The sequence below is a fragment of the Dipodomys spectabilis genome, unplaced genomic scaffold, assembly GCF_019054845.1.
Source record: "Dipodomys spectabilis isolate Male_0828 unplaced genomic scaffold, ASM1905484v1 ptg000053l, whole genome shotgun sequence".
Classification (NCBI taxonomy): Eukaryota; Metazoa; Chordata; class Mammalia; order Rodentia; family Heteromyidae; genus Dipodomys; species Dipodomys spectabilis.
In genome coordinates this window covers 3,302,034-3,316,336 of record NW_024870730.1, presented here as the reverse complement: position 1 = coordinate 3,316,336, position 14,303 = coordinate 3,302,034, and the positions used below count along the sequence as shown (strand labels likewise).

The 14,303-nt window shown below is 43.9% G+C and overlaps 1 protein-coding gene across 1 annotated transcript in view; it reads right to left on the bottom strand.

The window, feature by feature from the left end:
* Window positions 1-14,303, bottom strand: part of Sim1 (SIM bHLH transcription factor 1) — an 81,815-nt gene that overhangs the window by 54,647 nt on the left and 12,865 nt on the right. Inside the window, exons 4-9 of the mRNA XM_042679627.1 lie at window positions 13,042-13,131; window positions 12,373-12,481; window positions 12,147-12,232; window positions 11,066-11,265; window positions 10,745-10,851; window positions 9,692-9,839 (exon numbers count right to left, since the gene is read on the bottom strand). Of these exons, the coding sequence (XP_042535561.1) occupies window positions 9,692-9,839; window positions 10,745-10,851; window positions 11,066-11,265; window positions 12,147-12,232; window positions 12,373-12,481; window positions 13,042-13,131 (740 nt within the window). The remainder of the gene's footprint in view (window positions 1-9,691; window positions 9,840-10,744; window positions 10,852-11,065; window positions 11,266-12,146; window positions 12,233-12,372; window positions 12,482-13,041; window positions 13,132-14,303) is intronic.

Here is a 14,303-nt window from a genome sequence, read left to right as displayed (position 1 = left end):
TCCATGCAATCCTAGCTACTCAGGAAGCTGAGATCTAAGAATCATGCTTCAAAGCCAGCCTAGGCAGGAAAGTCTTTGGGACTCTTATCTCCAATTAACCACCAAAAAACCAGAAATACAGCTATAACCCAAATGGTAAAGCACTAATCTTGAGCAAAAAAGTTCAGAGACAGCACCCAGGCCCTCGGGAATGGGACTAGATAGATGGATGGTTAGATAGAAAGGTAGAATGATAGATAGATAGACAGACAGACAGACAGACAGACAGACAGACAGACAGACAGACAGACAGACAGACAGACAGACAGATAGATAGATAGATAGATAGATAGATAGATAGATAGATAGATAGATAGATAGATAGATAGAATTAAGCAATTCCCACAGTCCTAGTACTAGTGAAAAGCAGCAGTGGATAGCAATAGACTCAAGCAAAATGCTTTGTTACATGACAATATATAGTGATGCCTTCTTTCATAACACATTTTCCAGAATGCTGATGTTCCTGAACACTTTAAAAATCTGTGTTTTCCTGTGGATAGGTACTTACAGAATATTTAATAAAGTTCAGTGAACACATTGGGAAAAAAATGTCAGTAACTCAGGAAAGACAAGAGGCTTGGAGAAAGTTTCTGATGAAACATGCTATGTTCCAGCAAAGCAATTCATTAAAAAGGAAAGAAAACCTGGAAGTGGTGCTGTGGCTCAAGTGGTAGAGCGCTTGCCTTGAACTGAAGAGCACAAGGACAGCGCCCAAACTCAGTGTTCAAGCCCCACAGCCGACAAAAAAAAATTGAAGTAAAAAGGAAAGAAAACCTGTGCATAAGTGGCTCGCGCTCATAATCCTAGCCACTCAGGAGTCTGAGTTCTGAGGATCATGGTTCAACACCAACTCAGGCATAGAAGCATTGTTTACCATGGCCAAGATATAGAATTAATCCAGATGTCCCTCAGTAGATGAATGGATCAAGAAAATGTGATGTTTATCCACAATGGAATTCTATGCTTCCATCAGAAAGAATGACATTGCACCATTCATAAGGAAATGGAAAGACTTGGAAAAAATTACATTAAGCAAAGTAAGCCAGAGCAAAAGAAATATAGGCTGCAGGTTTCCCTCATTTGTGTGCTTATAAATCTACGAGTAAAAACACTGAATGATTTTTTAAATATGTATATACACATACACACATATACACCAAGATATGATAAATTATATAGGACTCTAGACATTTACACACTGAATGGGAGTGGTTGACAAAGGCTCAATAGCTATGTGTATACGATCATATAAAATAATATTTTATGAAATGAACTCCAAGAAAAGGAAACAAGAGAAATTTTAGTTGGCATTAATGTTGTTTTGTTTTATTTTTCTTTTGTCTTGTTTGTTTGTTTGTATTTGGGAGGGTTTGGAGGGGCACAGAAAAAGTGAAACAAGGGTGAAAAAATACAACGGTGTTATTCACTAGACACTGTAGAAAATGAACTGCACATCTTGTGGGTGGAGACAGGAGGGGAAAACAGAGAGAGTGAAGGAAAGGGAGACATGATTCAAAAAGAATTGTACTCATTACCTGATTAGTAACTGTAAACCCTCTGTATATGAACTCTACCATAACAACAAACAAGCAAACAAGGAAAATCTGTGAGACTCTTATTTCCATTTAATCACACACACACACACACACACAAGTGGAACTGTGGCTGAAGTGGTACAATGCCATCTGTTAACAAAAAAGGTGAAAGACAACACCTGAGCCCTGAATCCTAGCCCCAACAGACACAGACACACACAGACACACAGACACACATACACACACAGAAGAAAGGAAACTCTTGTTTCAATACAAGCAGTGAACACATCACTGTATAAGATGATACAGATTGTGCTACAATAAATACTGGAGAAAGAACCGTGAGGTGCATGGACACATGTCTATGTCCATGTCAAAAGATGCTACTTGTTTCCAGCCCTTAAAAATCCCATTCCATTCCTGAGGGCTACATCCTCACTTTTAGCACCTTTGAGTTCCATACCCTTACCAAATAGTACAAGCATTTCTCACCATTCTGATAAGGGCTGATCTGGCTTCTTTCATATTGAAGTGGGGCTCTTCTATTTTGCCAGTGAACCATAATCTTATTAAAAGGCACCAAGATTTCTGCTTGCTATGCAGCCATACCCAGTCCACACACAATAATGAGATACAAAGCTCCACAGAACATCAAAAAGGCCAGTGTTTCATGTTTTACTCATTTAATTATAGTTAGTAACCTTAATTAGGTTGACAACATACTGGCTCTAACTATATTAGAAATTTGCCAGAAGCTTTGCTTCTTAGAAACTTCTTCTTTCTCTAAGAAAGTACCCTAGGTAAAGAACTTTAAGCCATCCTGGTACTAAACAAAGCATTGAGGAAACTCTGGTTAATGTCTCTCCATGCACAAAGCTCAGAGCCCTGTATAGTCCATGATGACCACAGCAAAAACCAGGAGAGCCTAACCAAACTGCTGGAATTCACTATATACAAAGACTAGTTCTGGGAGCCTATGAGTTGAAGAACTAAGGAAGAGAAAGACAATAAATACCAAAATTTGTGAGTGTGAGGATTTAGAAATTCAAGTTAAAAACTGCTCTATTTTTCCCCAAAACATGTTAGTTGGCATCACAATTGACAAATGCTACTAGTGTTGTAAGGTAACTCATCCAAGAAGCCTATTTTAAAATATAGAATATTGGAGTCTTTAATATAGAGTTAACAGGCTTCCAGTTGTTACAAAGGCCTGCAGCATACAAATACATATAACATAGCTAAGAAACATGCTAAAGAGGAAAAAAATAACAAAAACAATACCAACAAGCCAATTCAGCTCCAATGGAGAGCTGAATTAGGACTCCATGATGACTGGAGACAAGTCAGAAAACAGGATACAGGACACAATCACCAAGACACACGTGGCATTGAGTCCTGGAGGCTAGGCTGGTCCTGGCCTAAATAGGTCCATGCAGGGGGCAGATCCTCAGGAAATTCCCAGTCCCAGGCACTAGACTGACAGATTCAGTAACCTATCAGCCAAGTGCCTGCCCCTGCCTCCAGGGCCAGAGCACATCCATTACCTGGGAGGCAGGTGATGGGGGTGGCAGGAGGGCCGTGTTCCTTCCCCCAGCCTGAAGACAAGATGCCAGACCTATAATCTACTATGTGGCCAATATGGTGCCAGCCAGACCTGACCTCCTTACTTCAATAGTAACAGCCAAGACCTGAGCACCTGCTTTCTGCTACATATTGTGCTAGCTCTCTGTGTGTCTACGTGTGTGTGTGTGTGTATGTGTGTGTGTGTGTGTGTGTTTCCTCATATAGTCCTCTCTAAAGCTCTGAAGTTGAATATAAACGTCCACATCTTACAGATGGGTCAAAAGGATACAGTGGTCTATGCAAAGTGTCACAGATACTATGTGGCCATCTTGATTGTAATTCAGATTCATCTGATGCCAAAATTCATGGCTTGCCTGCACAAGTTGCTTAGAAGGATTATTTGGGTCTTTCTGAAAACAAAATCACAACCTCACTGCAAGATCACTTCCTGGAGTAAACGTCATAGGTGGTATCACTCAGGCTCAACCAGACCCCCAAACACTGTCAGTACCCTGCAGAGCAGGCTCCTCCATCCCCTAGCTCTGCCCTCACCCCCTCCACTCTGCCAGCTCCTTGGAATGCCTGTGATGGGGGAAAGGGAGATGAGGTGAGAAATTGTTCCCCTAGGCAAGGCAGAGCGTTTAGTTTCTTTATTGACATGTACTCCAGTACATCAGATTTCAGTTAAATTCTAATCAATCCTTTTTGCATGATTGCTTAAGCACAAACATCCACACTTTAACTCCGCGAATTTTCTAGCACCACCTGTTCATCCAGCTAAATATCAGCAGCTAGCAGAGAACATTGAGTGAATCAGTAGAAAAGGGAAAAGCAGTAGCAGCCATTTACTAAATTATAAAGATATGTATACTCCATGCACACAGCCTCACATACATCTAGTACCAAATGTAACAGCATTCCCCAAATGAATAGACAGTCAAGAGAAAGAAAACCACGTTTTCCTGGAGCTCAAGTAAAGCCTTATTTGAATTTCTCCATCTATTCACAATATCACATCTGAGCCCTGCCTTAAAATAAGGCAATGATTCATGCGTTGCTGTAATGTGACTCAAAGATCAGAACACTCTCCTCCCAATAGGCAGGGTAAAAGGAAAGCCCCAGGACGGGTAGTCAGGCTGATCACTTAGCCCTCAATGGTTATCACTGATGAACTAAGGAAAAGGTTCTGAGTCAATGTCCTACAAGTCAAAGAAATAATGAAGGAAGGAGCAGAGGCCAGAGAGGCCTGGGGAGGAGAAGCCAGGCAGCAGCAGTACAAAAAAAAAAACAACAACAAAAAACAGAGAATGGCATAGCAGCCCAGAGAATGCTGGGTAGTTCTCCATCCTAGCTACTGAGGAGAACCTTACAGATAACTTCTGTTACTGATAAACTTCTCCATTCTTCATACACACACACACACACACACACACACACACACACACACACACACACACACACACACACACACACACACACCAGCCAGACAATACCCCAATGCCATAAGAAGTAGTTCATGTCAAATTTGAGAAAAAGCGTAACTTGGCTTACCAATCTCCTGATATTTGGTTTAAGGCTTTTATTTAACAAGAATGGAAAATGTTGAATTGAGTTGTAGAAGCAATTAAGGTATTTTGTTTTTCCTGTGCTACTGAAGTTCGAATTTAGAGCCCTTATACCTGTCAGGCAGGATTCTACCACTTCAGCTGTTCCTCCAATGTTTCTTATTTTAGTTTTCTTTGTTGTTGTTTCATTTGTTTCTTTGTTTTGTATTGTTCTGTTCTGGTGTTAGGACTTGAACTCAGGGCCAGCACACTGGCTTTTTCACTCAAGGCTGGCACTGTACCACTTGAGCAACACCACTTCTAGTTTTTTGGTGGTTAATTAGAGATAAGAGTCTCATGGACTTTCCTGTCTGGGCTGGCCTAAAACCATCATTCTCAGATCTTAACATACTAAGTAGCTAGGATTACAGGTGTGAACAACTGGTACCTGGCTGATTTACTCATTTTTCAAATGAGGTCTCACAATTTTGACCATGATTCAACTACCTATGCCTTCCTCACAGTTGACATTACAGTCATATACCACTGGCAACGAACTCTTGAACACCCATATTCATTTAGTACTATTAGCAAATTCGGAAAAACAACCAATATATGTATATTTTAATGTTTGCTGCAGTAAGAATATGTAAAGTTTTATATTCACACAATATGTTGACATTTAAAAATCCTTTTCAATTGTGAAACCACAATGGTTCTCACAATAGTTGTGAGAGCATACAATAATATGCAAATAAGAACAAAAAGTAATCCTTATAATAATTACAATGTGGACACCTTTTAGTTCTGATATGAAGTAAGTCTGTCATTTCGCCTTTGCCTAGACATTTCTACAAATTCAAAGGGAACTAAATCACAAGTGTTGTACCATGAATTGAATTATCTGTATTTGCTCGGAAATCAGAACCTGAACACAGAAAACTACTTCCTTTTATATTCTCTGGAAATCACTGTGCAACATAATGTGAGATTTTCCACGAAAGCACTCTTCTTTCCTCACTTTAAGAACAAGAGGAAGTGGAAGTGTGGCTCAAGTGGTAGGGAGCCAACATTGAGGAGAAAAAGCCAGGAAAGACTATGAGCACACACACACACACACACATACACACACAAACACACACACACACACACACACACACACACACAGAAATACAAGAGGCATCCATCTTTACTAACAAACAAAAAAGAAAGAATCAAAATATTAAACCTGTCAAATCACTAAATATGATCTCTTTTACCTTCCAGGCCCAATAACAGAATTGCAGAGTTGCTTATAATTCTCAGAGAAATCTATTGTTGAATTTTATTGTCCATAAGTAGTTGTACATAAAGTTTTCAGTTCAAAATGTCAGTTTGTGTGCATAAAGCATCTTGATCAATGGAGAAACCTACTTTAAAATATTCTAACACTTAGACCTACATCCTATAGAGGTCCCCCCACAAAATATTGTCTATCAGCCTACTTGATGTCTTATATCAATGAGTACTTGATGGATCTTGGTAGCAGATTGTTTTTAATGGCATCAGTAAACTAGCTCTTACCCTATCTTTGCAAGCTTTGACTCATAGTCATTATGAACACTAATTTATGCCATCATAAATGGCATGGTGGCTAAATAGAATACTGTGTATGAATGAAATACCATAAAGTCTTCATCTGACTTAAAAATTACCTAGTATGGGGAAACACACATTAAAATGGACATGCAAACAAATGCATACAGAACAAACATGGCACGTGTTCACAGTGTTAAATGTAAATGGTACGTATAAGGATCTTTGCTGTGTGGTTCTTTCAGCTTCTGTGCTTGAAAACTTTGAAGTTCTAAGATGTTTCAAAATAAAAAGCTTTATACCTCATTTTTGAAGGCTTATCCTTGAACAAAGAGAAATATTTCATGTTTTTTAAATATATGAAGCCTGAAATCATAGAAAGAACTGATACTTTCCACTTCCCTGGAAACTACTTTCCATAGCTTATTAGGTCCTCCACAACTTCAATTTTCTTCACACTGCTACTAATGTTTCCTATCTGAACAGACTAGGAATAATTACTACCAATCAATGTCAAGTATGTATGAATGCAAGAAAACCACCCAAGGCTTAAAAGATGGTATACATCCTCCTATTCTCCACACCTTGCCCACATTCACTAATACTAACCACAGTCTCCATTCATCTATCCTCTTAAAACCAAGATCAGTCCTGCCATATGTAGCATTTACTTCAAAGCCTGTGGGTACTCATGATATATAAGATGTTTTTAACGTGGAAGATAAACCTCCTATCATATGTGTGTATGGTAGGAAAATCACAAACTGTTCTGGGTTTTTATTTAGAGAGAAGAGGAGGGAAGGAAAAGCTATAGGAGTTCCATTGAAACTCAAAGACCAGAGAAACTATGAAAAAAATTGAAGTTTGAATCATAGTGTTTTCTCAACCCCTTCAGAAATTGTGGGAGGAGACAACACAAAAACCAGCAAAACACATCAAGACATTCACCACGTGCCTCTAAAATCACCCCCGTTTCCCTATGTACTATTTCCAGGTGCTTATTAAAACAAGATTACTGATTAATTCTATTCATTGTTGCCTTCGTTAGGTAATAACTTAGACAATAAATTTTATCTTTGGGAATGTAGAAAAATGAGCACCTAATGAAAAAAATCATACCTTCATGTGATCAATACTTATTTTAAAATATCCTCTACTTTCATAACATAAAAATCCCCTCAAAGTACGTACCATAAAAATGTTTAAGTTTGAAAACCATATGGCATGCCAAATTATTTCAGAGCTTAGTTTTTAAGCACATTGTTTGAGGTGGGGCATTTGGAAAGCATTCACTTCTCTGTCATCATAGAAAAGTAGCCCTAAAGACAAATGCATGTGCTAGTTCACTACCACCCAAGAGAATCAATAGCCATCTATTTAATTTGCTAAGACAATGTAAATTAGTAACTCACAGCCAGCTGTGTGATATACACATCAAACAAACTGCAACCTGTTCATTATGAAAATCCTGTTGACACACACACGGAGCCACTTGATGGCATTTCATCTAGAGCAGTTTCCACATTTGCAGCCATAAAAATGGTTCTAAGAATTTTTTATACAAGGATTTGGAGCTGAGACTCATAAAAGGGTAATCAACTTCAGCTTTTCGCCTTGTATGCTTCTGTCTGTTTATTTCTATTTTCAGTTAGATGTACAAAAAAATCAGAAAATATGTGCCATGATATTTTTTCCTTCTATAAATTATGTATCCTCCCTAAATGGAAAAAAAAAAATCTGACGTAGAGTTGATGGTCTTATTCTGCAGCTCTGAAAAAGTGTGTAAAGAATGGTAGAGTCAACAGAAGGAAAAAGAACACTTACCCACTGGAAAACAAAACAGAATATTTCAAAATGACTTCAAACATAAATTAAGTTTACCCATTGGGAGGTAGGTCTAACTTGCATTCAGATCATTTGTAGGGGTCTGTGTGACTTTATACCCTGCTGTTTGATAAAGAATGGTTTCTAACCGCAGGCACCCACCAGAGAACAGAGTGCATGTGTAATGCTTGTGATGTCTCAGACATACAAAGCACCTTCTTAAAGAATGTCTGATTTCTTTCCATACTAAGCAGACGTAATTTTTCACCCTTTAATACAGAGCTTTACAGAGCGACTTAATTTACAAGGTATACCTTGCCATCTTCTTATGTTTACTTTTATAATATGAAAAACTACATTCACAAGATCGATGGTTTCATTCAGTGATCCCCCAAAATAGATAGGTTTTCGCTCTGTATTCTAATATATGTCCTTCTCTCTATTCCCCAAATCCAATGAACATGGTGAACATGGTTTACTAGAACGAGAGAAAAGCAAAATTCTTCATCATCACCAGATATTATTCTTGAATATTGAACTCTTTCGCCTCAACCAAACTCATTTCCAAAGTCTATTGAATTGTATTTTCTTATGAAACAGTGCACGGATTAGTCTTATTGGCTAAGCCTATTTCCAGCTACTACATGTTTAATCTGGCGGTTTGAAACAATGTGGCATGGGTCTAATTCTCATTGACCATGATGGGATAATCGATTCCCAAGACCATCCCCTGACCAACTTTCTGACCATCAAAACAGCGTTTTCTCCATCTCGTGAGTCAACCCTTCGAAAATAAATCCTGTCTTTAAGTCCCCTCCCAAGTCCCAAGAAATCCAACCTCTTCTACAAAACCCAAACGGCAATTGGGCCCCCAAGAGTTCTGGGGAGGGCTTTGGGCCCTGGCCAACACTGAACGTGCTTTCCTCCGCCAGGGCCTCGGAGGCCACGCGATCCGCCACGCCCCACGCGCGACCAGAAGCCAGAATTGCAATCCTGTCACCGCGGCCTCCGGGTCTGTGGCCCCCGCAGGTGACACCGGAGCTGGGCTCGGACCCACCCCACCCCACCCCACCCCGGGGGGATCCTTCCAGCCACGCGAGGCCTCGGCCCCCATCGGCAGAGCAGTGACGCTACGTCGGGGGCCCCGAGCCTCCCAGAGGTCTGAAGTGAGACCCTGGCGATCACCGAGGCCCCCCGTTTGTGGCTCAGGGAAAGAAACGCTCTCTCAGAACTCTCAACTTTGGTTTGGAGACTCTGGTTGAAATTAAGAACTTCAAACCCCAGATCTGAAAAAGTGAAACAGATGTCCTGTTCTTCACCATAAATGGGGTCCGTACGTCGGATCCCCACTCCCCCCCCCCGTCTTTCTCTCTGCACCCCCCTGCCCCAGCATTGAATTCAGAGAAAGGAAAGCAAATGACGGACCAGGGTGCAAAAACTCCCAAATCTTCCCGCAGGAAATAAGGAAGCCTCTTCCGAAAGATGGAAGTGCTGCCATGGCCTCCTCTCCCCCAGCCCGGCCTACCCAGGCGGAGCGCACCACCCCAGCCCTCCCCGAGACCAGGCTCCTGGGGTGTAGGAAACGGGGGTGGGGGGCTTGGCACTCACGTGAGGACGTAGTTGACGCTGACGATGCAGTGCGGCCTGGACGAGCGGCTGTTGTGCACGATGGTGGCGTAGCTCTGCACCCACACCCAGCCCCCGTGCTTCGCCAGGAACCTGTAGTACTTGGTGGTCACCTGGCCCTTCACCAGCACTGGGGGAGAGACGGAGGCGTGGGTCCGCCTGCCCGTCCCTGCGTCCCAACGGCCTGCCGGGGGGGGGGGGGGGGGGCGCCGACCCCCTGAGAACCCGGCAGGAGGGAGGGACAACAGGCAAATTCCCAATCCCCTTGATTGTTCCGTTCAATTGCAGGGAGCCCAGGGGGCAGGCAGGGGGTTAATAGGTATGCTAATGGACTTCCCCCACCGGGCCTCTGTTTCCACGGCCAAAGCAAAATGCTAAAAATGGAGAAAAGGTTCCCCTAAACTGACTTTTCTTCTTTTGCTTTTCTCCCCGCCCCCCCCCCACCCTGTGTATGTTGAGGGAGGAGTAGTTTTCAGGGGCTTGAACTAGCTGCACCCAGGGGTTCTCTTTTTGCGCAAGGCTGGTGCTCCACCACGTGAGCCACACCTCCACTTCGGGCCTTTTGCTGACTAACTGGAGGTGAGACTCTCATGGACTTTTCTGTCCAGTCTGGCTCAGGACAGTGATCCTCAGATCTCAGCCTCTATGAATAATTAGGATTGCAGGCGTGAACCTCCAGCGCCTGGCCTCTCAGATTGGCTTTTCTAACCAGGGAAGGAGTTTGCTCAGGTGAACTCTGACATTCAAGTTCCCACTCACGAGAAATTCAGCTCCAAAGAAACCTACACCTAAAGTCCAGGTGAGAGGAGAGTTGGTTTCTGCTCGCATTTTTGTTAATGAGGTGTCCAGGTGAAGAAGCCTTAGTAGCATAATAAAATCGCTTTGGGGGACACTTTGCCCAGTGTTAGCAGCTGGGGCAAGGCAGAGAAGCCAGATGGGGTTCAGTGGCCCAGGTGGCCTTCCTGGGAGGCCTCACACACAGGTGACCCCCACTACCCGTCTGAAAGGCCCAGGGGAGGGGCTAGGGGGTCTTACACAGGTGGTGCGCGCAGCGTAAGTGGAAGGTGTCGCAGCCATGCACGTGGTGGTACAAGGTCTTCTCAATCAGATCCTGAGGTTCGTAGCCTGTCAGCTCTGCCACCCTGAGGAAAGCAATCCCCAAAAGATGAGTTCGAGGGTGTTACCTCCTCTCCCACGTGGTCGTAGATCTCGGGGTGCGGGGAGGGAAGGGGAAGGGCGGCGCCCTTACTTCCCGGCACGTAGACAGTGGAGTCACCTGTAAAATGTGCTCCTGACACGGAAGGAAAGCTGTCCCTCACCGAGCAGGGCCAGCCCTTCTCAGCCGTTTCCACACACCTGGAGTCCAGGAAGATGAGCTTCATGTCCAGGCTGGCGCGGAACATGAACATGTTGCTGTGTAGTTTGATCTCGGTGACGGCGCTCGGAGGCAGTGAGTGGCCCACGGCCACCAGGCCCACATTCTGGTAGCAGCCATCGAAAGGGGACATGTCCAGGCTATACTGGCGGATCTTCAGGTAGCCGCTACAGTGAATGACCTAGGGTGGATTCGGAGGGCGTGAGACCCAAGCCATGTCCGGAAGAACCCACAAAACACGCGAAGGAATGGAATCTTACTGACATTCTACTTGACCACACATTCTGTAGGAATCACGGGCTTCCTTCTATGGGGTCCAAAGTTATCGGTGAGCCACGGTGTCTCAAGAGAGCGGATAAACCCCACACTGAGCTCACTTGGAAGCTTGTTTTAAAATAAAATAGATGCATGTTGCTGGTGACTCAAGCCTGTTATCTTAACTACTCTGGATTCTGAGATCTGAGGATCCCGGTTTGATGACAGCCCAGACAGAAAAACTAAAAGCCAGAAGTGGAGTCGTGGTTCAAGTGGTAGAGCACCAGCCTTGAGTGATAAAAGCTAAGGGGCAGTGTCCAGGCTGAGTTCAAGCCCTGGCACTGACACAAAATTAAAAGAATAAAATAATGTGTATATTTATTTCCAAATGAATGAACCCATCTGAATCAAATCTGCTTTCTACTGATGTTAATCCCACTAGACTTTAGAACCACAGTTTGTAACCACAACTCGGGTTCTTAACCAATTTTGGGGGTGTCATAACTCCGATGGAGTTTCCCACCCTGGAGACTCTATGAACTCCCGCCACAGCCTGGTATCGGAGTTGAGTCACACTCTGCTTTTTCAGCCTTGTCCGCCAGGTGTTCTCAAAGTCAGACACCCTAAGGAAAGATCGCTGCAGATGCTTCCAAACTTTTGGGGACGCAGAGGGGGGCGACCCAAAGGCATAAACGACTTCCCTAAGCCGCTGGATGCCTGGTGTCCTGCCCCGCCCACTACACCTGCTGCCCCTCCCCGCGTTCCCTCCCCCCCCCCCATCGTCTATCTTGCAGCTCTGCCACACACCTTGTAGCCCCCGCAGGTGAGGCCAGCGTTGCGCTTGGCTAAGACGCACTTCATCCTGAGGAAGAAGGAGCGCTCGATCTCATACTCTGGGAGAGAAGAGCAAAGAGAAGCTCAGGACGTGAGACTGACAGGGTGGTGCCCATCTCTCAGCTATAACGAATTGCGGGCACAAATCCCAGTTGGACTCGCAGGGACATTCAGGGCCTGGGGCACGTGTCCTCCTTACCCTGTACGAAGTGGGAATGGTAGGGCTGATGGGCAGTGAGCACAGCCGTCATCTCGTCGTGGTCGGCAGGGTGGATGTATTCATAAATGCTGTTTCCAGTCAGCTCTACCTGTAAAGAGGAGGGGATCACCGTCTCCCCGGTGGTACAGTGCCCCCCCACCCCACCCAGAGGCTGAATGCTTCCTTGGGCCAGGGAATCTGCAGGAGAATGCAAGCAGCAATTGGAATAGGCCAGCTGCTATGGACTGCATCTAGCAATGGGCAGGGGGTAGAACTTGCTACACATTTGCTTCTTACATAAACCACTACTTCCTTATCTGTGAAATAATCTTAATAGCAGTAGTGAAGATAATCATAGTAGTATTTGCTCCCCGGTAATGGTAATAAAGATATAAGTACACAACCTCTTTCCACAGAGTCTGGCTTATGGTAAGAGCTCATAACTATAGCAACTGCTTGAGCCGGAGATAGAAGACAAGGAAAGACAAGTTCACAAATGGGGAGATCCAGGCCTGCCTGTTTTAAAAGTCCTCCTTCTAGCTGAGAGTTTTTCAGACTCAGAAATGCAGCTTTAAGGGGGGAAAAAAGGAATTGAGGAAACACCTTCCCTTCCCTCCACCAGCTCTGGCTGTAAATACCACAGGCTGGAAATATGAACCACTCACCTACCTGAGAAAGACCCAGGTGAACCGAGGCTGTCTCTGAGATGTACATGATCTTCCCATCAGGAGCCACCACAAAGATGAAGCCATCCAGGGTCTGGGGAAGTCAGAGAACAGAGTGAATGGAGAGGCCTCTGAGCCATTTGGATAAACAACAGAGGAAGGGGTATAAGTTAGAGGTGATAAGAGGTTCAGCCAGAAAAAAGTGCAAAGAGAGGGCTTGGAGAGAGAATGCCAAGGAACAGGACATAGAACCAGCCACCAACGTCCCCTCTTTGGGTCACAACAAATTCGTAAACATCTGGGGCATGTAGAAGACTGAGAGAGATGCAGAAGGAACATGAGACAAGCCTAATGCCCTGGAACACTCGGGAGACTCCCAAAGGAAAGACACATTTTTAACAGGCATATATGAAAGGGGGCCAGAGGTAGTGGGTCATAGCCTTTAAGCAAAGGTAAGTTAAGTTCTTGGGGTGATGGTCATTGAAAGAACCAGCATTTCTAATGTTAGTCTAGAAGAACTCTGCAGTAGCAGTGTTCTCTAGTGTTCTAGCAGGATTTGGGAATGATCCAGTGGAATAGCCTTTAAGCAAAGGTAAGTTAGGTTCTTGGGGTGATGGTCATTGAAAGAACCAGCATTTCTAATGTCAGTCTAGAAGAACTCTGCAGTAGCAGTGTTCTCTAGTGTTCTAGCAGGATTTGGGAATGATCCAGTGGAGGAAGCACTGGTTGACATGGCAGTATGAAGTTTGTAGACAGAAGGAAGCTACCCAGTGGCCCTGGAAAGAATCCAGGAGAGGGAGATTTAGGAGATGAGAGGCTTTTTGAGCAGCAAATCCAAAGAGTAATGTTATAGTGTGTCTGTGTTGCAAGGAATGACTTAGATTTCCCTCTGTCCCTTCATCTCTGTGAATGAATCCACACAGAAGACAGTGGAGAATCAGGATGGGTCAAATCTTGGAAGTCACCTGGGGCAACTGGCCTGAAGACAGACTTAATGCCATACAGTTGAATGGTCTAGGCTGAAATAGGCAAGAGAGCCTGAAGCTGAGCACCCAGAGGCCTGAGGGAACATCACAGAGGCTTTCAAGAAGTTGATGTTTGAGTAGCACCTTGGAGAAAAGGTGATTACTGGAAAAGAGAACACCCCAGGCTGAAGGAATTATGTAGCAAAGACAAGAGGTGCAGAGAGAGTGGATCTGATGTATTCTGAGTTTAGTCATGATGGATTTTTGGAGTATGGCACAACAAGGAATCTGAATTTGTTTA